General features: G+C 37.7%; 3 protein-coding genes across 4 annotated transcripts; 2 read left to right on the top strand and 1 right to left on the bottom strand.

Annotated features, from left to right (window-relative positions):
* The first annotated feature begins 28 nt into the window (after positions 1 to 28).
* Positions 29 to 3,493, top strand: LOC111322645 (uncharacterized). The gene is made up of 6 exons (XM_022925778.2): positions 29 to 690; positions 939 to 977; positions 1,524 to 1,645; positions 2,264 to 2,628; positions 3,026 to 3,088; positions 3,241 to 3,493. Exons 1-6 carry the CDS (start codon positions 576 to 578, stop codon positions 3,245 to 3,247), a joined length of 711 nt encoding a protein of 236 aa, XP_022781513.2. The 5' UTR covers positions 29 to 575; the 3' UTR covers positions 3,248 to 3,493.
* LOC111322579 (L-serine dehydratase/L-threonine deaminase) lies at positions 2,867 to 11,016 on the bottom strand. The gene is made up of 8 exons (XM_022925705.2): positions 10,827 to 11,016; positions 10,185 to 10,224; positions 8,713 to 8,852; positions 7,570 to 7,618; positions 6,999 to 7,038; positions 6,096 to 6,323; positions 5,362 to 5,486; positions 2,867 to 4,616 (listed from the first exon to the last, which is right to left on the bottom strand). The coding sequence occupies exons 1-8, from the start codon at positions 10,968 to 10,970 to the stop codon at positions 4,426 to 4,428; spliced, it is 957 nt and encodes a 318-aa protein (XP_022781440.1). The 5' UTR covers positions 10,971 to 11,016; the 3' UTR covers positions 2,867 to 4,425.
* A 1,231-nt stretch (positions 11,017 to 12,247) lies between these two features.
* LOC111322599 (PHD finger protein 12) lies at positions 12,248 to 24,316 on the top strand. 2 transcript variants are annotated; one of them, XM_088743153.1, is made up of 15 exons: positions 12,248 to 12,613; positions 12,716 to 12,897; positions 14,460 to 14,535; positions 15,082 to 15,274; positions 15,528 to 15,648; positions 16,104 to 16,236; positions 18,960 to 19,069; positions 19,161 to 19,224; positions 19,365 to 19,499; positions 20,165 to 21,218; positions 21,460 to 21,536; positions 21,910 to 21,991; positions 22,631 to 22,723; positions 23,045 to 23,127; positions 23,298 to 24,316. In XM_088743153.1, the coding sequence occupies exons 1-15, from the start codon at positions 12,572 to 12,574 to the stop codon at positions 23,736 to 23,738; spliced, it is 2,886 nt and encodes a 961-aa protein (XP_088599279.1). In that variant the 5' UTR covers positions 12,248 to 12,571; the 3' UTR covers positions 23,739 to 24,316. The 2 variants fall into 2 exon arrangements, with proteins under 2 accessions (XP_088599279.1, XP_088599277.1); XM_088743151.1 differs by having other exon boundaries at positions 12,424 to 12,613; positions 21,454 to 21,536.
* The last annotated feature ends 212 nt before the right edge of the window (positions 24,317 to 24,528 follow it).

Genomic DNA, 24,528 nt, shown 5'->3' with positions numbered 1-24,528 from the left:
TCTCCTCGAGGAGAGCTGTAAAACTTTGACAAACGTTAGAACCGTGTTCTCTTTCTTAGAGGCATCAACTGTTGTGTTACTTTGGTCTTGCAAAATACTGTGGACCTGAAGAAAACTAGCACTGTCGATACAAATTGGTCCTTTAACCGTTCCCTCGTCATGGTTCTAGCCATTTTTATTTGGGTTATTCATACCTAACAGGTACGATTTCAATCAATGAAATCACGCATGCGCAACCTTGCGCGTGCTAAAAGTTGGCACTGAGTTGACGTGATTTTCAAAATTCACTGCATATTTTTAATTTGTTAGCGTGTAACTGTTGTCGACCATCTTGGCATTTTCTATATCGATTTCGCTGATTTTCCGAATTTAAAACGCTGAATGAATAAAAGTGATGAGAAACTCGGAAAAACTAATCGAACGCTTTGTGAAAACTACGTCATAAATGAGCTGTTTATGACGTAAACTTGTACAAAACCTGCTCCTTGCCGAATGCGTGTTTTTATTCAAGCTGGAGCTCTCTTTTAATTTGAAGAAATTTTGTCTACAGCGGTGCGGCAAAATTCTTCAGCATAATGAGAAAGTTAACCGTTGTTTTCTTGGTTTGGTTTTTGGTTACGGCACTACAGATATCAAGAACTGAAGATGATATGGGTTGTTTTCCCATAGATGTAACAAGCTCCGACACAGGTAAGCATTTTTTTCATGATGGCTCGTTTTTTATAGCTCTCTCTTTTTTTCTTTTTTTTTTAAGTTTTAACTTTGAAAAGGATGTAGAGAGCAATCTAATTTGCCTTTTCCCTCCATTGAGAGCAATCAGCGTTGAAAATATGTTTTAACCACATACACACAGAACTAATTGTCATTTCGCACGATTTTTCGGTTTGCGAGGATCAAGCGGGCAATTTCATATCTTGTTCTTTTTCCGGCTTCCGCAGCTTCCGACATTTACGCACAACTTTATTGGATTTCAGAAGGTAAGTTTTGGACGATTGTTGCATTTTAGTTTTTAAGAAAACCAACGTTCTCTCTCAAAGGATGCGTAAGTGACCTTTTCACCATGGTGAAGCACGAACCGAACATCTTACAACCGCCAAATAAGACTGACTGAACAAAAACGGGCGACGAGAAACGACTTCTGAAACACACCAATGACTGTGAGTCCACGCAATGCTCAACCTGCAGTACTAACTACTTTGAAAGACCTACTCAGAAAAGCCGGTCGCTAATTTAGAACAGACTCACAGATGTTAAAAACTACCGGCACCATACAAACGGCGGCTTACACACGGCATACAAACGATCTGAACTGAACAATCTAACATTCTTACAAGTTTTGGTTTTTGAATTAGCACAGGTTTAAATCAACTCATCGTAACTTGTTTTCATGATGCGAACACACTGAGGAAATATCAGAGCAAATTATAGTTACCAAGTCCTTGAAAACGCTTAGAAAAAAAAAGGAGCAAATGTGAAGAAGCGACTGTGTAACCGCTCCCTTGTTCTTTATTTTTTTTTTCCAGTGTGGAAGAAGAATGCACCTTATGAAATCGGTTATCCGCTATTGTACATTGCTCTTGTCCTTCTGACCCTCATCCGGTTTTTGTGTTTGCTGATTTCGTCCAAAGAAACACTCCTTGAGCAGGTCAGTATCAAGATAGAGGTCCAGTTCATGACAATAGCCAATCAAATCTAAGAGAGAAAAAAAATTAACCAATCACAAGTCAGAGCAAATATAGAGATGCTAAGCGCGGAAAAACAAGTCTGACCAAATCGCGATTGAGTTCGCTCTTGCATCTGATTGGTTGAACGAGATGCTTTAATTCGTGTAGATTGGTTGGGAACTTTCTATTTGTTTCTAAGTGACCAGGGAAATTGCTTTGATTTGCATTTTTTTTAAATTAGTGTTTAATCGCCCCCCTTGGGGTAAAGGGAAGAGACGGCTGAAATTCAGGCTATAATCGATTGTGTAATTCATTAACCTTTATAAAAATATTAAGTGCATTTTATAATTTCCATGTTCTTAACTTAGTTTTATCTATGGTGGCTTTTATTTTATTTTACAAGGCCTCACAGAATACCACTTTTCAGTGACGTGAGCCCCCTGTTATCATTACTGTTATCATTATTATCACTTGCTAGAAAACTCGTAACTTTCTCCTTGTAATTAGTATCCTTAGCTGTCATAATACTTCATAAAAAGTGATTTTATATTATCTTTATTCTTGTTGTTGTCTTGATCTGTTTTTTTTTTCGTCTGTAGTACGAAAACGAACAAAAGCGAGAACAGACGGAAGTTGAATCTGAAATCGACGAAGACGAGAAAGAGTACATGGTCGCTGCAACAGAACCCGCTGATGTCACTTCCGCCGAGCCCTCAATACTATCCGACAGCAATGTCTTCATTGCGGAACAATTGGTCGAGTCAGTTGAACTACACCAACCTGAAACAGGCGCCTCGTGCATTGTCATGGAAATGCCCCTAACGGATGAACGTCGGCAAAAAAAAATTACAGTCCCTGAGCAGCTCCCAGATATGGCCCCAGTCAATACCACGGACAGCTTTACATACCATATAAAACTGGGAGAGGTACTGGAATCAAAAATTTGTCCCGAGTCCTCTTTGGGGTAAGTTTCGGTTGAGAAAGACTGGTACTGACCTAGGCTGTTAGTAGTGTGACATTCTAGATATGAAAACAAAGCAGAATAGGTGTAGAACAGAACAAACCTAAAATTTCTGGTAGCTATTTCACCTCCTAAACTCTAGCTGGCAGTGCGATTTTTGTGGTGTTCAGAGGTCAAGTTTCATTCGGGGACAAATGGTTGTTTTTCTGTATCAATCTAATCCGCGCATGGCAACAAGTAATCAGCCCATTAATGTTAAATTTTATTTGGAAGTCGAAATCTGCTCCATCCACCCACATTTCGTATACACTTTGACTTAACGCCTTAAATCCATCTTAAACATTCTGGTAACTTGTTTGGAAGTTTGTTCTAATACCTAATGATAAATCTCTCTCTACAGAAAAGCTTGTGTTGTGGTTGCTGTTGGTGCTATAATTTCTTACGGAATTTATCGACTGGTCTCGTAAGTTCGACTGGCCTGCTCCTGTGGAATTTTAATTTTTCTTTAGCAAAAAGTTTTCCCGGTTTCAATGATTGACATAGCATTTAATACACAACATTCGTACTTTGGATTTTAAAGTAACTCACTCTGGTTTCTCTCTTTCTTTTCCTTAGGAAGTAAATATTGGTCGAGAGGAAAAATATTTTCAGAGATGTCTTTTCTACAAAATGAACAGTTGTAAAATATTTCTTTGGACAATACTTGAGTAAAGTCATTTCTAAATTGTTCAGTTGTCGGTGGTTTGAAAATCAGATTTGAAAAAGATTGGGGTGATACTTTTTGTAAATACGTCAAGGGTTGAAAATACTGCCGTTTTCCGCCACTCAGTCATTAAGTCGTGAATAAAAATGTTTGATTCTAAAATAACTTGATGTTCAAGCGAAGAAGAAAAACGGGTGGAAACTGTTCAGTCACTTCTGATGGTGCTCCTTTGCTTTTGATAGGCAGATTGGCTCCACCAATCACGGCAGAGTTCCTGCACCCTTGACCAATCAGATGTCAAATGTCAAGTGGTGTCCTCTGATGTTTTTCGTTCTCCCGCAGTGATTTTATTTCGATAACTCAGCCAAATGATTACGAAATTTAAAAAATTCTCCACTGGAGAACGCCTTTAAAGACTGCGGTTGAGGAAAAAATCTATTTAAGATATAATTTTCGTGTTACACTGCTTACACTGTATTGTACTTTAAAAGCAGTTGTGAATAGGTCTTGGAAAAAAGTCAGTCACACCTCTTTAACCACTTTCAATACATTAAAAAGTCATAATTTGAATATATCAACAAAGTTGAAATGGTAAATGGGCCACCGTTACGATTATAAAAGCTGACGTTTCGAGCGTTAGCCCTTCGTCGGATCGAAGGGCTAACGCTGAAGGGCGTCCGACGAAGGGCTAACGCTCGAAACGTCTGCTTTTATAATCGTAACGGTGGCAAATTTACCATTTCAACTTTGTTGATATATTCAAATTATTTCGTTACCCCCACCGACGCAGCCCCAACCAGTTTCTTTAGAAACTATCAGCCTTTATACATTAAAAACTCAGTTCATTATCTACATTCTTAACACCCCACCTACGGGCTGCAGTGAATATAACCCCATTGAAATATCATAAACCTGGACTAGAACACAGGGCAGAGGAAAAATTAAGTATAGCTCTCGAAAACTGACGAAGCGACTCCGAATAAAAAAGCGAGTGTTTCTCCGATGGTATCCGATACAGCTCCGAGTAACCCCGTACATTACGAATCCAAATCGCCTCGTTTTCCCAAGGTTTCCACGACGATAAGAACTCTTCTTTGTCAACTAAGCCCAAGTTGGTCTTTCCATTCTTTCATTGCTTTTAAAGACACTAAATTTCCCCCACAGACAATAACAAGAGCCGATTTTAGTTCCCCAAGCTTTCCTTGCTCCTGCCACACTTTGAAAAGTCTTTCATACACACACGCCAGGGCCGCGCCACAAGCTGGTTCAACTAACATACGGTGATCATCTGAAACGAAAGCGACGAGGATTTCACGTCAGACATGGCGCAAACTGACGAAGCACGACTTGATATATAATCCAATTCTCTATCCTTTGCAAGGAGAATTCGTGTAACAATCATAACTTCTCAAGTTAATAATAATAAGAATAATATATTTATAGAGCGCTTTTTGTCCATATGTAACAGGATATCATTCTGAACTTTCAGCAAAGCAGTTTCCGTCGAATGAAACTTACGGAAACCGGATTGAAATTTAGGAAGAGGTGCATAATTTTCACAGTGGTTAAGCAGTTGCTGAAGTACAGCCTTTTCCGCAACATTAGAGATAAAAGGAAGATTACTGACAGGACGAAAATTTTTAAGAACCAAATCAAGGCCGGGCTTTTTGAGTAGGGGAATGGGGAATACCAAGGGCAGTTTTCCAGTTATCAGGAACGAGATTAGTCGGAAGAGACATGTTAACCATCTCGGTTATGGTAGGGGCCAATGCATCAAGACATTTCCTTTGTTCTCATGACCTTTTCCTTTGATTCAAGGGTGATAATGAAAGGAGACTTTAGAAGCCAGTAATTCTTAGAGGGTTAAGGCCTGACAAATGACAATCGCTGAACGGGTCTGTTTTTGCTTTAGTGACAGATTGACAGTGATTGCGAGAAAAATATCAAAAGAAAACTAATATGAAGAGATACAGAAAATTCCTGCTCGGTGACGATCTTAAGCTACCATAAGAAAGAATAAAAAAAAGTATTACCTGCAAATTTGTCGCATGCTAAGACAGCTTCCTTGTCACTACACACATGACTTATTATCTTGTGGTTCTTAGTCCATTCAAGTGCATTTGTTGCTACTCTTCTTGCACCTAAACACTTTGCAACGCTGATGATAAATACAACAAGCTAGTTAACTTTGATCAAGTCAGACTGGCAATCACCGCATTGCTAAGATCCCAATTTCCTTTACGTCTGAGGAGAAGTCAACCTTTACCCCCACCCCACCCTACTCAGATGGCTGTGGAGGTCTCCCTTCATCCCAACCCCACCGTACTTTGATGGCCGTGAGCGAGTTAAGCTGGGTCATGTTTAGAGGTTATCTACAGTTGACCGTTACTTATCGTGTTCAAAACTGCACTTTAATGAGCTTGTCCACAGATATATAAGGGTGCAGGGGCAGATGTGGTAATTACATGTATTGTGGTTGGTGGGTTTGAATAACGAAGGTGCAAGTGTTGAGGTGCTATTTACAAGAGTTGTGCAACACAGTCAGCAAAAGTAATAGCAAGATAACTTATTTCAACGCTGTCTCATTCTCTTATGAGAGGTTCCAAATGAATTGTCAGGAATCATCCAAGGAAAAATTTGGTATTCTGGGGGTGTTTGCTGGCAGAAAAAACCTCGGTCCCTGGATTTTGGTTGCTATTCACTCTACACCTCGACTCTTAAGCTAGACATTTGCAAAGCGCATAACTGTTAGTTTTTTAACACAAACCTTGTAATAGCATCTAATGTAACAAGCTTCCCTGCTTGAACTGATGCATTAAAACTGTCTGCTCCCTTGGTCTCCATGGCAACAACAGGGACATCAGTCCACCCTACACTGTGCATACCTTGTAACACCCCAGACAATAGCCCCCCTCCACCAACAGATACCACAACAATGCTTGGTTTCTCTGGCAGCTGTGCAGCTGATTCATGAATGACAGAGGCCACACCCTCCCTGCAGAGTAAAGTTACTTTGTGACTGGTATACAAAGGAATGACATCAAAATCAGTGGTTAAGATAACAGCATTTGCAGGAATGGGAGGAAGTTACTTGAACAAAATTTTGTACGGCATTCTGCACAGAGTTCCCAAAATTTGCTCTTTTAAATGCCTCCTTTCATCAAAACTGTCCTCCCCTCTACAGCTACGATACACAACAAAAGGGTTGCAACCTCTATTTCTCAGGATGTTGGACAAATTACACCCTCACCCATCCAATTTCACTCTCTCCTCCAATTTTTTGTATTTTATTATTATTAAATAAATAAATAAATAATAAACAATAAATAATAATTTAGCAATGGACATTCCACTGGGTGGCTCTTCTTGTCCACTGTTTCCAGATCTAATTGGAATTTGGAATGTTGGTTTTTGCAGAGGGAGGAAAACAGGAAGACCCGGAGAAAAACCCTCAGAGCAAGGACGAGAACCAACAACAAACTCAACCCACATGTGAAGCCAGGTCTGGGAATCGAACCCGGGCCACAGTGGTGGGAGGCGAGTGCTCTTACCACTGCACCATCCCTGCTCTCCAATTACATATTAATATGAATCAAGTGAGTCAACAAATCACACTTTTTGAAATGTAATTTGCTAAAAAACAGCATTTAAAAAAACAAATTGTTCTTACCAGATATCAGGGTGATTAAATGGTGGAATATAAGCATAGCCTAAGAGATAAAGATAGCTTAAGCAAACTAGTATAACACTGAACTCAATTTGACAAGAAAAGGCAAACAATAAACTCTGAACACTTATGAAAGAAACCATGTTTTATGAAATTTGGCCAATTCAATGAAAATGTTAACCCCTTAATTTCCACAGGGATTAACATTTAGCATCTCCCTATAATATCTACACAAAAACTTATTGGGTAGGAGTTGTCAACTAGATCTAATACATTCTCAAAACTAATTTACAAGGAAATGTGTAGCAGCTAGAGGGGAGAATCATCAATCAGATCTTGAAAGTTACTAAGTAAACAAAAAAGTGCTCAAGAATTCCAAAAAAAATATGAAATCATGTAACAAGCCACAAGAACTAAATTTTGGGTTGCTCACATGACAGAACCTTAAGTCACATTTAACTGATCATAGGGACTTTTCAATGAAGACAGATTCTCATCCATTCAAATTCTATATGCCAACCTCTAACAGCAATTTACTTAAATAGAGGGCCAATGAATTTTTGGTCTTAATTACCTGGCTGCTCTGCTAGTGTCAAGGTTCTTGCATCTGCATCATCCCAAGACTATGACATCAGTCAAAACGTAGAACAAGTTTCAAAACCAATATTCCCATGTAATTCTTTGTTAGATACCTTCATGAACTTAGGTAAAAAGATTGTTGCTTTGCAGCCAAAAGCAACCTTTCATGAGGTTATTGAGATTAGCACAAAGGGCTTAACCCTTTAACTCAAAGAAGTAATTAACATGTAACTTCTCCCCATAATATCCATACATCATCCAGCAAACAGGTAATGAGAATACTCAAACTTATCAGGTAGAAGTTGTTTTCTTGATTTAACACCAAATTCTCTCTAACTACGCCAATAAGTTGAGCCGAAACTCTGAGCAAGAGAAGACGTTTATTGACCGAAGACAAGAGACGTACATAAAAAGAAAGAGCTGGCAAAAAAAGGGGGGGACAAAGGTGCCGTGCTAATTATGCACCAACTGTGTGACAATGAGGTGAACTAAACAACAGCGTGCATACAAAGTGGAAAAATGAAGCAGACTAATCAAATGACAGTGTGCACAATGCATCACGCCATGCAAGCTAATGGCGGGAACTAAACAACAATGCGAAATATGGCGCTAATTTATAAGGAAATGTGTAACAATTAAAGGGGAGAATTAATAATCAGATTTGGGAGTTAAAAGGTTATCAGAGCTATGTCAATTTTGCACGTTGGTGGATTGGAAGTCATGTTGATCTTCTCATCCTTAGCTATCCGGCTGCTACAGTTTAGTCAGATCTTTTTTTGATTTTGTGTTTTTTCTATCTTATCAATTGAAATAAACCCTTTACATTGTAAAATAAGTTCTCTATACATTTCCTATGTTTTATTGACAAGGAGAATTTCTTTAACAATCAAGAGCTTCTTTTCAGTGGGTGATCCTTTTCTGTATTCTCATAACCTTTGATTACCAGAAGTTATAATGTAAGGAGAAATCAGATGCTAGTCACTCCAAGGGGTTGAAGACTCAACAACTTTGTGCTTTTAATTCTTGTTGATGGTAATTTCAGTTGGTAAACTGTGTATAACGTTTCAAAAGATAAAAATTCTAGCTCCTTTACAAGCTGTTAACTCAACAAAAGTTCATGTCATCTTTATCAACTTACACTGCCACAGATTTCAACTGTAGCTCCTTCTTCCCTCAGTCTTTCCACAATAAACATTGGTGTTGATCCTGGTACAATCACAGTGCAAGGGATCTTAAGTTTTTTAGCTGCATATGCTGCTGCAAGCCCAGCATTGCCACCTGACATCAGACAAACAAGGTTGAATAGTTTATAAAGGACAGCCACCAACACAGTTTTCAATATATGATCCCTGCCCATCTATGTGGAACTTATCCCAGATTCCCTAACATGAAGTGGATAGAAGAATTACTTCTCTCCAGCCAGTCCATTGCAAGGTTATCCCACAGCATTTCATCAGGCATCCCTGACAATTTACTGTTACCCATTTATGCTCATGGGTGGAGAGAGGCTCTATGAAAGTTAAGTGTTTTGCCCAAGAACGCAACACAATGACTCAGCCAGGTCTTTACCCTGACCCCTCCACCCAGAGTCCAGCCCAACAATCATTAGGCCCTGTATTTCCCAACACAGAAGAAATAATGCAGAGGAAGTTACCAACATAGTTTTGTCTGGGATGGCCTGCCTTACTAGTGCCAAACATCCTCCATTTTCAAACCAGTTCTAACTAGAAAGATAGCTTCTTTCATAAAACTACACACACAAAAATAATCAAAACCTTTTTCTACCCTATTTAAGACACTGTATTTAGAAAGAAAACTTTTTACCACAGACAAAGCAACTCAGACTAACCTTTTTCTATTAACTTAGAACTATAAACATCGTTATATAGCCTTTTCATTTTAAGATAAAGGAAGGTCCTCCAGACTTTTTCCACAAAGCATGATTCAGATATTTTTTTTCTCGTGAATTTGATTTGACTTTTTTCTTATTCATGAATCATGATTGAAGATAATAAGATCTTTTCATGTCCAGGTGAATGAATTTTTTTATTTAAACATGATCCATGAATCAAGAGCTGAATCAAATGTGATTTGTGAACCATTTTGTTTTATGTGACGAATTTCCAGCTATCTTATAGTTTTGGAAATGTATGTATTGTTCTTGAATGGCTGTGGTTAGGTTTTGACTGCAGACGAACTTGATATGGATTGATAAAAGTCATACAACAGAACACTAATAGTTCTTAAACAAATAAAATAGGACATTACATCTTTTTTTTTTTGTCTTTTGTAAGACTTCTTAAGACTAGAAAAAGTAAAAATATTAATCCATGTGATCATCTCAAATTTTGCAAGAACATGAAAGAGTTTTGGACGTTCTTTGTTGATACGTGAAAAGGCAAAATAATTTGATGTGACTGAGTTTTGCAAAGGGGCATAGGGGACCCTCATAAAGATTAACAGGATCTCCCCTAAACCACTCTGAGGAAATCCCTCCACTTTTTTACTCCTCCAGCTCACAGTTAATACAGCACTGTATCTCTTTAGGGTAGAGAATTGTTTTACAATGGCTAGTAATAGGTAACCTTCACAGGACTAACTAAAATTTACCTGATGAACAAACCATATGATTGCATCCTCTTTGCATGGCCTGGAACCAACAGAAAAAATACTAGTTTTCATTTGTCACCCAAACATCTGTAGCATATTATCCGTATTGTTCTCCATAACTTTTCCTAAGTGCTGAAAAGGAGAATTTGTGCCATAACAAATGGCCCTCTGAGTGGTTTATAGCATTTTCGACAGTTGTGGCACATCCTTATTTTAACTTGAAGGCAGCCAAAAGTTCCTCTGAAGCAACCTGATAAATTGGAGAGGTTCAGTTGTTCTTTTTCCATTATGTTTCTTACTCTTGTACAACTAATAACAAATTTATATATCAGCTGCTTTTCATAAGCAAGCTGCATCAGAACTTCGGGCATAATTCTTTCCAATAAACTAAACAATTCTAAGGAAACGTAACATTGATTTTCAATAAAAACAATAATTTTAGAACACGTGTCCCTTCTGACAAGTGAACTTTGCGTTTTTTTTTTTTAGCTTGGAAGACATTTTAAACCAGATTAAGAAGCCAGTAACGTAACCGTCATTTGAATCATCCAAACAAAAACATTTAACGATTATAGCTGGAAGTGTATCAAAATTTTGCAGAAAAAGTAGTGAGCCAGGGAAAAATTAATATGATCAGCAAACCTTCTGACACAAATTGCCAATTCCTCGAATCTTGAAGGATCCTGGTGGTTGTACGTTCTCTAGCTTTAAGTAAACAGGGAATCCCGCCAGTTTAGTCATCGCATGACTCTCAAACAGTGGTGTTTTAATATGAAGCGGCTCCATGGTACAAAACTGAGGATTCTGTGACAATCACGTAACAGTTTCGCGCGACCCTGGAAACGGGACTCGCGTGGCAAAATTGTCAATAGGCGCGGTGGGGGTGGGAAGGGGGATGTTTGTATTCATCGTGGGAACACTAATTTATCTTTCTTGCCTCTAGCAGTCGTCGCCACATATCTATTCAATGGTTTATAAAAACAACCACTAAAACGCGCTTCTCAAAGCAATACGAAATTGACATATTTTCCTTCCTCAACACAAACCCTCACTTAGAATTCTCACAAAATTATGAATCTGAAGTCTCAAGGAAATGCATCCAACAAAACACAAAACGGTAAATATTCCCTTCCAAATTGCCTTTTATTTTCTCTTCCAAATTATACCTGTCAACTTATTTTGAAGAAGAAGTGTGGAGGTGAGATTTTTCACCACGACAGTGCCTTATGCTTTAATAGGTTTACTCTTAAAGCAGTTAAAACTATACTAGTGCCATAGATTTTTGTCCAGGATCCGAGATTTCCCGAGACTGAAAGGGTGAAAGGCGTTCGAAAGTTATCTTGTACATATGTGTTCAATTATTCATTTCAATTTACTTCTCTATGACATTTGCCAGATGGTAATCAATCTTAACGATGTGTCAAGATTTCTGCTAAGACTCTAAAATGGTTTCTATCGGGTGGTAAGAGTATCAGAATCGCTACACTTTAAGAGCCATTTTCGATAACTTCTTTTTATTAACTGATCTAGTAGATGATAACGTGTTTACGGTTATCTCCTTCTGATCCAGGATGGATTTCACAGTTAAAAGCCCCACCCTGAGGATCGGTTTCAAAATTCTACGTCAAACATTTAATCATAGCCAGCCAGCCACTGCATAGCTTAGCTAGATCCTGGGAATGAGGTTTGACACATTGGAAATATAATTTTGATATTTTTTGGGTTTTTAGCCTACGTCCCAGTTCCTTGACCGTCCAATCGATCGGGCAAATGCCTCTGTAAGTCAGAAAATCTGATCTCTGGCAAAAGAACAGGTCATGGTCTCCTGTCTCAAGCCGATAACAAACACCGGAATTCTATCTGTTTTGGGTAATAAATTTGATCCAAGATGACGCCTGTGAAGCTGTTTAAGCAAGTTTGGGCAAACACATCGCCAAAAAGTCTCCCTTTCAAATCCGCGTGAGACCTGAGGAGAATTTTGAGCATTAGCTAGACCAGCGGTAGCGCGCGAAAAGAGCTGCTCATGCGCAATAAGTCTTCAGCGCATGCGCCCTTAGTTGGACAAAATTTGTTCTTCTGTTTTTCCGAGACTAACAGTGGGTTTCTCGTACTTAAATTAGGCACTTTTGTCTTAAGCTTGCAGTTTTAGCAAACTTCTTTGCTTCATATCAGAAAGAAATAATACAGCTAGTAGTGGGCTGAATCGCAAGACATTTTATCGGCGAGGGGCTTAGAAAATGCCTCTCAATTCTGAAAAATTTAAGGGCGGCAATTTGTTCGAATTGTTCCCCTAAGTTGGAATTTCTTGGATAGAAAAACTCGAATTTTGTTGTTGTGGTTACTTAACGGTAGATAACAGTCTTGGTAGTAATTTAGAAGTTTGCAAAATGGATTACGACCACTTGGATCCAGAAGGAAGTTTGATGGACGTGCGTAGAAGCTCTCAGTTCCTTTCCTCAATTTTTGCTTTGAAACTCGACTCGCACCAGTTGTTTACCTTTATTACATACCCATTTCTTTATTATTTACAGAGGATTCAAGCCCTTATCCAACCTCCGCAGTCGGAAGATTTAGGGAAGAGGATAAAAAAAGGAGACAAAGAGGCGCGGAAGCAAGGACGGGCTGTCAACAACGACAACTGTGACAGTTGTGGCGAAGGAGGCGATTTACTCTGCTGCGATCGATGTCCCTGCGCTTTTCACTTGACTTGCTGGTTAGTTCAATTATAATTTTATATTCATACATTGTTAAAGGAGGTCTTTATCGGTGACTTTAAATTTTCGATCCGAATTGAGATTTCTTCCTTGACTTCTCAACACTCCTGTGTGAAGGTCTTGTAACATGTTACAGTATAACTGCTTATTTTAACTTATTACATACCCGCTTGTTGTTACAGCTGATGTTAACTATCTTAATTTTCGTCAAGCTGCGTTGCAAATATTTCTTCACGAATTACATTTCCAATCATACACTGTGTTAAAATGTGAAGTCTCTGTCAAGTTTTATTCTTCGAATCGACATTTAACAGTAGAGACTTCTACGCCAAATTGTCTCTACTCGCGTAGTACGTCTACTCCAAAATACGAGAACAGCGCGCATATTTAGTGAATTATAAATATTCCTCTTGGTCTAGTTTAAAGTTTTTGAAAGTAGTATTTTCTCTAAATATAAATTGTGTCATGATAATTGAAATATCTTTTTTTCACACTATATGTTATTGATTGTCAGAAAGTATTCGCAGGTCTGTTTCTGGAGTGAGCTTTTAGTTCACAGTTAAAGCCTAAAGAGTATCATAAAACTCAGCAGAATGTTGTCTTTTGCCCTCAAGATATTTTGTTTTAGATGTAGTGGTCAAGATATGTAAAATTTCCCAGAGGTGGGATAAATTTATGAACAACCAAACAGGAGAAATCAGTTACTTTGTTGTATAGTTACTGTAGTATATGAAAACATGAAGCTTATTTTGCTTAATATATGCTTCTTCCCTGTCTGCTCATTACCTAGTTCTTCTATAGTTTAAACAGTACCAATCTATTTTTTTTTTGTAATCATTTTGGCTGAGCTGTTTATTGTTATACCTCTCAATTGGGGTTTTTTTGCCAATCTTTTGAAATGTGGTACAGTTAACTATCTTTTTAGTTGTTTTGTGTTAAATGGAGATGTTTAATCTCTAGCATATGAATACAAAAATAACTGCAATTTAGATGAGGGATTACATGAGTGTACAGCCAAATTAAAGCCAACTGTAAGATGTCATTGTCTGTTGTGTAGTATTACTCTACACTACATGGATCCTTATATATCTACATTTCATTGAATTACAGTTACTGGACATGTAGTGTCTAGTGTACCATTCTTTGTTCATAAAAGTACTGACAAGATGTTCCATAGTGCTCCTTTATTTTATGGTTCCTCCTAGTATCTAACCATGTAAAAGTACCATATTTTTTTCAAACTTGATTGGAGTGTAGTTTCTTGCACTTTTTTATGTGACAAACCCTGGATTGAAGGTAAAAGTGTGGTTGCATGGTCGGCTTGGCATGGCTGACAGTCGTGTGTGAGAAATTACTTTCTTGCATAAGATAATCTGAAGAAGGTTGATATCTGGTCACTTTTTCCTCTTTTTTTGATTCTAAGCTTGACTTCCATTTTTTATTTTATGATTGTGTAGTCTCTTATGTCCATAGAAATTTGGGGCTTTCTTGCAATGCCAGGTGAAAGAAGTCTCTTGTTGTTGTATTGATGTCATTTTTAATTGTTGTATATTGTTTTCAGTGATCCTCCGCTAGAAGAAGATGACATCCCTGACGGCGAATGGCTCTGTAATGAATGTAAAGCATTACCCAAAGAGGTAGGTATTGTCTAAGAGAATAACCATTCTATTATAAATATAATAGCAAAATTATTTTGTTTAGTCTCATTCAGACAGTTGCCACAGTAGATCAACTTCCTCTTTGAAAATCCTATTCTTTGCATGTCATGATGTAGCCACAATGTAATGGAAAGTTAAATTTCCTATGGTTGAAATGTAAGAAAAATTGTAACGATTCCTTTAAAATAGAACTTTGACTTTTTCTTACTAGAGTTCACTTTGGTCTTATTGAGATTATGATTAGCAATTGATGATCAATTTTGTGTCTGTCTACTGTAAAAAATAATTTGGAAATGATGGAAAATATCTATAGCAGTGATAGAAGTCATACTCTTTGCAACCAGGTGAAACTGATGAAGTTAAATTTTTACTTGATGTTGCTGAAACTAGAGAGATTTTGTTTTTTGTTTGTCTTGCATGTAACTGTAATACTATGATCTGAAAAGGTAGCGTAACATGAAAAAAAAAAAAAAGTCTTGCATCCATTTTGGAGTAACTTACAAAATTGGTGTGATTTTTGTCCAGGATACTGATAATAAAGGGAAAGACCCTGTAAATGATGGAATAAAAACTGATGGTCATTTGGCACCAACTGTTAAAGTTACTGAGAACTCAAAACCAGAATCTCCATTTTCTACACTGGTAAAAATGACAACTGGAAAAAACCCAACTACATTTTCTTTACCACCTGAACTGAAGTGTAATACCTTCTTTCCTGGTTAGTATTGTTTTTGTTTGTTGGTATGTTACAGACTATGAAACGAAATTAATTGCTGATTAAGGAAAACAAAAATTTTTTTAGAACCTGTTCAAGTGGTGGTAATGATGTTAATATGCAATAGGTAAAAGATATCTCATGTTGTCTTGAAAGGCACATGCATGTACCTCTATTTCAGTTTGTTCTTAATGTGTGTATTTAAGTAGAATGGTGGTTTATTTTCTCTAAGACAGACATTTTCATTTTTCAAAAGGTGACAGAAAAAGGAAAAATAGTACTGAAGAAAGGACAATTCCCGTAAAAAATGGGAAAAGACATACTGATGAGGAAGAACACATGATTCCTCCTGGGCGACTTTGTTTTGCTTGTAGTCGGTAAGACATAAGTAACATCTTAATCAAGATTTTCACATACTACTTTATAACCGCCTCCCGGTTAGCTCAATGGATAGAGTGCTGGACTGTTTTTGTGGGAGGTTGGGGGTTTGAGCCCTGGCCGGACTAACACTCAAGGTCTTAAAATAATTGAGAAGAATATGCTGCCTTTCTATAATATCAAGAAACCGTTAGATATTCTAGTCTTCTCGCATAGGGATGAATAAATGGAGGTCCCGTCTCCTGCAGGGTTAGGGGTAGGAGACGTTAATTTCCCATGCACGAGGTTACTGTGTAATGGATGTCCTCCCCTGGGGTGGGATGGGTGGGTTACTGGGCCTGCAGTGATTGGCCCAACTGTTGTGGTGTCCCTGCCTGTCGGCAAATCTTGTAAATAAAAATCAAAGAAAATTGAAGGGATTCAAGTAGTGAATCATTCTTTGTTGTTTCTACAGGAGTGATTTGGTTGGGCAACTTGTTCATTGTGACTTCTGCCCCTTGGCATTTCACATGGACTGTATAAACCCTCCCCTGACCACTGTACCAAGTGGCATGTGGATGTGTCCAAATCATGCTGAGCATGCTGAGGTAAAATTTGTTGTCATTGGCATGTATCATCTGTTTGTTATTGTCATTTCTCAAGTTGACCTTCAAGCTTTGAATGGTAATCATAAGAGTGGGTAGACCTCCAAAGGTCATTGTTGGTTCCTGATGTTCTCTCAATCTATGGACACTAAAGAGCTTGAACATTTGTCAGAGTTTGTCAATTGTAAAAATAATTTTCTGAGCATACATGTACATCTCTTTGAGAAAGTGTAGTACTAGAAAATATCCATACCCCCCATGGAAGGTTTTTTACCTTTTAACCTCCCCATTCCCTTGGAATTTCCATTCCAGGGGTGTTTATGAAGCACCCCCCTCCCCTCTGGAATTTCTGGATTTTTTAGCGTTATCTTTTACCCCTCAGAAGCTCTAAGTCATTTTATATGTGGAAAATTGACAGCTCACACTGTTACAATCAATTTTTTTAAATTACTTTTTTATTGTAGCCATACAATACAACACTTTGCTATTTTATCTAAGACTTATCCATTTGCTGTTCTGGAATGTTTGATTTCTTGCATCAATATTAAAATATGGCTAAATTTGTTTGTTGTTGCGTAGTTTACATTCATAATTTTCTCAAGTGTTTAAGACTCTTGATCACATCACAAAAACTGTAACTGTAAACATACACTTTTTAGACTGGCTTGCTAAACACAAACTAATGGAAAATGCAGCTGAAAACACTAAAAAGGAATAGGATTAATTTGTCATGTCTGTTCTTTACCTTGCCTGTCTTCCATAATTTGCACTAGTTAATGTGTGTTATAATTAAAGGTGGCTGAACACAGGTTTTGATACCTGTGTTTCTTTCACCATTTTCTCTAAAACCCTTGATCTCTTGGTTGCCAAAACTGGCAGCAAGCAAGTTAACAACACAAACTTTGCTTTTTTGATGGTTAAGCTGACGTATGTCTCATTGCCATGGCGACTTGAATAAATATAAACAGGCCTTTAAAATCAACTTTGTTTATTTGTAGAAAATCTAGTCATTAGATTTTCTTTATAATTTGCATGCAACGAGCTTGTAATGATACCCACAAGTTAACACCATTTTGCTAACAATTTAACAGAGAGATCTTTAATTATCCCTTGTTGAAGGTTCACTCAATTATCTAGAATTTCCTTTGTGAAAAATCAATCTTTTTCAATACTCCAGTTACTTATTTCCTAAAGTATTTTCTTGCCAAATTTCATGAAATTCTAATGAGTGGTTCTCAAGAAATGGGTATATTTCTGAGAAAGCAATTTTTCATTCAATCGTAATTTTTTGACTTGCTACGCATGGGCTGCATTTAACTGGGTTCTTTTGGAAATGACGAAAAAGCTGAGAAATGCTGGGTTCTTTGCACTGTTAACTTTCCTAACACGTCTTTGTAATAAAAGATTAAAGCCCTCAATACACTGAGCCAACTATAGAGAAATATAGCACAGATAGTGTTGATACGTGCTAAGTAAATAAAATGACTGTTCTATTGACGGCATTTTTGTTTTTTGCAATCAGCAAAAGCGCATGCAAAAACTGTGTTCAGCCACCTTAATACCTCCACCTGACATCGCTAATACAAACGTAGAAGCAATGTAGTTAATGATCAGCTGCAAGTAAAACTACTGGATGAGCAGCTGAGCCTTGGAAAGGGACCTAGAAATTACACAAAACCTGAACGTACTGCAAAGAAACCTTGCATGATATTAGGAAAAGTCTTGATGAACTGCCACTTTTCAATTGATTAGACAATATGTATGTGTTACCAAGCATGAGGTCAAGATGGCTGGGATATTGGCTGAGTTCTTTTTTTGCATTTTTATGGACTGAGGTGAAGTTGAGGTCCATAAAAATGTGAGAAAAGAATGAGGCTGATATCCAGCCATCCTAACTGAACAAGATTGGTTAATATATGATTTATTATATTGCAAAAAGGTTTTGCTTTATTAAGAATGACTTGTTTTATTCAAGAGCCGGGAAAGAAAGCCAACTGTGTTTGTAGCACAACAAACTCATAAGAGTCGTTTCTGTTTTTTTGGCTTGACTATCTTCTGCCGCTTTTTGCATTTCCATCACCAAAATTGCCCAAGAATTACAAACTTCATTCTAATTCTATTTTTTTTATGCACGGGATCAATGTGGGCAATCCCAAACTTGGGTAGCCAATCAGAACACAGGATTTACTTTATCTTGCCCATGGGTGCTGTGAGCGATTTAATAAATTTGCTTATTTCTATTCCTTTCTTAATTGTTAAAACAATTTATGTGACTATTACTTTCCTCGATTCAAACTTTTAACTTGTGCATTTGCCACCCTCTGGAAAAAGGCTAGACAGGAAGCTCCCTACCCTCGGGTATCTTAGTCTCTAACCCCCTTTCCCCCTCAGAATTTCCAACAACCTTCCATAGGGGTATGGATATTTTCTGGAACTTTACAATGGCACTTTCTACTTGAAAAAAACCTGGCACTTAGAGTTCAATAAATGTAAAAGTTACTGTACCATAAACCCCTTTACAAAATCAGTTTGAAAACAAACTAATGATTCTGACAGCACCAAGTTATACCTCGTATATTTCATGGATTTTTAAGACATTTTACACAAGCAATTGTTTATATTAACTTTTAAATGGTCAACAGTTCATCGCAATTTTCCAAATCATTTGCAACATGTGTACTTGTGATAAGATTGTCTTTTAAATCTTTTAATGATATTTTTTTCAGCCTGGACTACGTGATCCTCGATTTAGCAAGAGACTACAAGCATATAATGACCTTAGGAGTAATATCTCGCAGCATACTATAAAAATGAATTTTCTTCAACGTGTGCACAGGTAATTGTCACCTCCCTTTTCCTGTAAAATCAGTTAATCTACATTTAGTACTTTGAACATAATTTAATAATTAATTGATGTTAAATTTTAGATTGAAGAAACATCCTTCCTTTAAAAGAAAGGAATTTTTACCAACAAGAAGAAGAGCAACCTTGGTTAGTTTGTACACCACATTTATTTCTATTAAAAAAATACCGACAGTGTACTGCTTTGAATTTTTGTTTTGAATTTTAATTAATTATTACAATAATTCCCCTTTAAACAATGAAAGGAAACTGGATGTGTGTTTTTATAGGTTCCACAAGCAATCAAGGACCATTATGAGTCCCCACCGTATCGGCTTCTTCCTGAACACGTAAAAAGAATGCAAGAACCTTTACCACTACATGCAATCCCTTTGACCACTCCAACTGCTGAGGAACAGGAAGAGGTAAGGCTGTGACTTGTTGAGAGGGATACTCTGGAATTGAACACAGACTAGGGGAAAAGTATTGAAAGATGTATGAGTAACAAATGAATAAAGGCTGATAGTTTCGAAAGAAACTGTTTGGGGCTGCATTGGTGGGGGTAACAAAATAACTTGGATATATCAACAAAGTTGAAGTGGTAAATTGGCAACTGTAACGATTTCAAAAGCTGACGTTTCGAGCGTTGGCCCTTTGTCGGAGCGAATAGAGGAATTGTGGGTTGTGTGTGCTTGTATAAGTAACAACTTTGATAGTACCTTGGTTTAAGACCTTGGTTAATCTTTATCCTTGTTCGTTGTGGGAAATCCTCTTGTCTAATATTGCAAGGGTTTGCCAGTTGCATAGAATTTGGGAGGTGTTTGGAGCTAGAGTTTAATTATCGCTATAGAACCGTTTTTTTTCTTTTTTCCTTTCAATTGAAAATTTGAATCAATCGTCTTTGCTTTATTCAGCTACTTTTATGGCAAGCAATTTCATGTCCCTTAAACAAACACAGTAATGTTTCACTGTGGGAGTGATATTGAAAAATTTCCTCTCAAGGTGTTACAAATTGTTTTTCTGTAAGTAGTTTTGATGTCCTTTTCTGCTACCTTAAATGTAACTATTATCCTTTTCTTCATATTTTCAGTGGTTAAAATGTGTGATTAGTCTCCAATGTGGAATTGCAAAGCATTTGACACAACCATCTGTAAACAAGGCTTTGATTGCCAATCACACAGACAATGCCTCTAAAGGTGAAACATCAAACTCAAACAATCACTCGTCAACTTCGGGATCAGCCCATGCTACAAGTAGTGGAACTGGGAAAGAACCTGTTGTAAATGGTCTGCCTTCGAAGTCAGACTTACCAAATCATGTCTCTGCAACAGCAGCTAATGGCAATGTACCAAATGCTTGCATAAGTAGAGTTGTGACAACCACTATTACTACTACTAGTGGTGGGAAAACAATAACAAAACCACTGACAATTTTGTATGCATCTCCGTCAAAATTACAGACTCATATGAATGGACCACTTAATACAAAGTCAGTAGCAAGTGCAGGTAACCCTGTCAATGTTTGTACAGTGTCGTCAACACATTTACCTTCAAAAGTCTTAGTCAAACAGGAGCCTAAAACTGTTGAGAAACAGGTTGGCGACTTGACTCAGTTGAGTGCAGAATGTAAACAACTTTCTAGTGACACAGCAAAACTTATCAACGATATTGGTCATTTGAATAATGTTAAGGCAAAAGTAACAACAGATTCTATAAAAACAGTTGCTGTTTCATCATCAAGTTCTGTTGTGAACACAACTGTCAGTGCAGCCACCAGAACAATTTCCACAGTGACCTCTGCTAGTTCAAGTGGTGCCAGCACAACAAAAGTTGCTTCATCAACACCAACAAAACTTATTGTGTTGACAAGTACAAACAGTGGGAACATCATTAAGACAATTGCTACTGCTGGGTTGTCTGCTGCTAGCACTGGCCAAATCCCTGGTGGTAGTATAGTAACATTAGGAGCACCTGGAAGTGCAGGAAGTGTCAATCCTGTGAAAATTGGGACTGTGAATGCTTCAGCACCTGTGTCAGTAGGGTCAAGTCCGAACAAAGTTAACCAAGCAGCTGCAGCAACCTCTATGGCGACTGCCAATGCTATAAACAGCATCTGTGCTGCCGCAGGAGTTGATGCATTCAATGGTCAGTATTGTCCTTTCTTATTTGTAGTTAATTGGTTTATGTATCATGTTTGAAAGTAAGTCAGAGTGTTGTTAAGCTTATTTGGTGTTGAAAATTGGCACCTACAGTATGCCAGTATTCGAAGGTAGCACTTATTGATGATTTAGCTCTAATCAAAATGGTGGGGTGTTGCTCTTCTTCTTGTACAAATATACTATGACTCTACAGTTTTCTTGACCTGAGTACTTTTTGTCAGAAACAGAACTGGCCAAGTTGGATCCACGTCTCATACAAGTGTTGGCTTACCAGAGACTTCAACAGCTTCTTACTCAGACTAAGGCAAGTTGAACTCTTCTTGTACCCCACTCTCCTTCATGAAGGCCCCAGGACATTGACAGTTCTCCCCCTTTCTGGAGCCATGTGTGGTGTTCAAGACTCCATCTGCCACAATTGATGTTCAGTCCCCCCCCCCCCCCCCCCCATACCACACCATTCATTTTAGGCCTTCTGCAGTTTCCCTTCTCTTGAGAGAGAGCTTGGTACTTTCCAAGCAACTTCTTAAGCAAGTGATCAGTGGTGAAAGCCTTGCTTGCTCAACATAATCTCTGACAACCCCACTTTTGGTCTCACTAAGCCTTATGTGACTTTTGTCAAACTTGTGTCTAGTCCTAAATTAGATGAAATTGTGACATTGTGACTCCATTATTTGCAGCCCATACCTCCAAGCCCAGTTTCAGCCCGAAAAATTTCCTTCAATGGCTTGAAAGAAACTATAGTTCTTCCACAACAAGCTGGTAAGTGGATAGTGTAGGAAGTTGCAGGTCTGTTCTTAATTCTGTTAACCCTTTACACCAGCATCTAATTTCTCTCTACAGTAAAGGTACCTAATCATTTGTTAAGGTCATGAGAATAAAGGAAATGATCATCAACCTAGGAATCTTTGATTGTTAAAAAGGAATTCACCTTGTCAGTACTAAAGGAAATGTATAGGGAATAGTATGGAGAATATGGATATTGATGTTGGTGCAAAGGTTTTCACATAGAGGTGCTTCTTCCTCTTTATTTTGTATCTTTCAAAAGTGTTGTGCCATCTCTTTTTGGTAAAGTCTGTTTACGAGCCTAGTGGCCCATTAGGCCGGTGCTTAACTCCGGTTTCTGTAGCATGAAGCGACTAGGAGTATTTCTACTCCCCCCTGGATGGGATGCCAGTCCATTGCAGGGTTACCCCCAGCATTAAATTGCCAGAACCCATTTAAACACCTGGGTGAAGAGAGGCACTGTGATAGTGAAGTGTCTTACCTAAGAACACAACACAATGTCCCGGCCGTGGCTCGAACCCAGACCACTCGATCCAGAGTCGAGCGCACCAACCATGAGGCCTCCTCCTCTTTTTGGCATCAAGTTTATGTAGTTTTTTCTTTTTCTCTTTTTAGTTCCTGCTGGCAGATCCATAGCAGTACTGTGTCCACTGTCAGGGACAGGTCCTGTGTGTCCAATGATTCACAAATGTCTGTCCTTAGGACAAGGTTAGTGGTTATGGTACTTATTTGAGTAAGCCCCCCAGGAGCATATTAAATTTATGGAGGTTGGGACCTTTAAAACAATAACTAACAGTAACGTGTCTCAGACGTTGATGAAAACTTTTTCAAGGTGGAAGCAATACTTTGGGTTTCAGTTATCTTGTAATTCCATACAATTTAGCCTGGAAAACCTTAGGAATGAAGAATGTTTCAAAGTCATGACTTTTTATCAGCATTTATTATTGCATACAGAATTAGCATATTTATAGCCTATATGAATCAATGCTTGTAACAGGTTGTTTTAAAAAAAATTTTCTTTTTTTCAAGGTCCAGATATGGATGTTTGTCTCCAGGAATATGGACACTGTAATTTTATATCTGAAAAACATTGCTCTATATTCTATGATGAGGTATAGTTTGATTATATGCGTCAAAAAAATTAAGCTGGTAATTTGAGTTTTTTAAAATATGTTTTTATCTTGTTATTTATTTAGTACATTTTGTTCAAAAGATAATCTACTAAAACTATAAGAAAAAGTTGCTGGTTAAAATTTTGTTTTGTTTTTGTTTTTCTCCGCAGACTTCGAAACAGTATGAACTCATAAATTACAGTGAACACGGAACATATGTAGATAACGTTTTATACTCTTGTGACTTTTCGGACAAAATCAACAGACATGTTGTTTCATCAAAGGACCTTGATCCTTCCAAAGTAAGCAAGAACAAATTGCTTGCAGCAGCGCAAGGGAGGCAGAACAATTCCAAGCCAAAAGGATCACGGAGAACTGTAGGACTCGGTGTGCAAAAAATTGTCAAAGCTTGTAACTGCACAACAAGTAGCTCAAATTTGATTGGGGGCAGTGGTGCAGGATGGGAAGGAACAGCTTTGCTGCATCATGGGAGTTACATAAAGCTTGGCTGTGCACAGTTTGTTTTCAGTATCACGAGCCATGCAACAAAGTTACCATCAACTTCCAAGGCTTCTAGTACCAATGATAAGAAACTTGCTTCATCTCATTGAGCCTGGGTGCTTCTGTGAACAGTATCACATTCATTGGCCAAAAAAATATATTTATCTGCTGCCAGCTGTTCAGAGGGTCATGGACTTCAAAAGGAAAAAGATAACCACAAAGGAATCTACGATTTCCTGCCCGTGTTGTACTCATTGCTATTGTTCATGACACTGGCAACAAATCACCAGTATTTTTATACTGTAGGATTGTGCACACCATATCTTAGAAAAAATGTGTTAAAACAAAAGTGTAAATTAGAGTTTTTATACACTGGCGTCAAAGACTTTTTAGAGAAGCAATGATAATTTTATTCTTGTATCATTCTATTTAAGGCAAGGATGGACACAATATTTATTATTTGTACAGTTACTGTCCATCTTTGTCTTGCAACTCACAAGTTAACTTTTGTGATAGTAAGGCATCTCCATCTAAAAACAATGATTGTAAAAATATTGTTTGTGTAATTAGCTAATTATCAGTTTTAGATGACATGTGATCTTTGTGCACCCACAAAATGCACACATCTGAGATATGTACGCATTCACTGAGAAATTATTAAATACCTCGAGTGTTTATGTGAACATAACATCTCAGCTGTGTTCCACACACATATCTTTTGGAATAAGATCTTGTGTTAAAGATGTTATGATTCATTAATTAGAAATCGGATACCAATATTATAGCTCTTCTCTGTTTGTTCCGAGTTGATTTCTGGCAATCAGAGTTGGCTCCCATGTTGCATCACGGTATTATCGTGTCTCGTTAAACTGTTGTCGAGGGAAGGGAGGGCTGTTACTT

The sequence above is a fragment of the Stylophora pistillata genome, chromosome 13 (assembly GCF_964205215.1).
Source record: "Stylophora pistillata chromosome 13, jaStyPist1.2, whole genome shotgun sequence".
Lineage (NCBI taxonomy): Eukaryota > Metazoa > Cnidaria > Anthozoa > Scleractinia > Pocilloporidae > Stylophora > Stylophora pistillata.
Note: the sequence above shows the minus strand (reverse complement) of the source record. Positions and strands in the feature narration are given on the sequence as shown.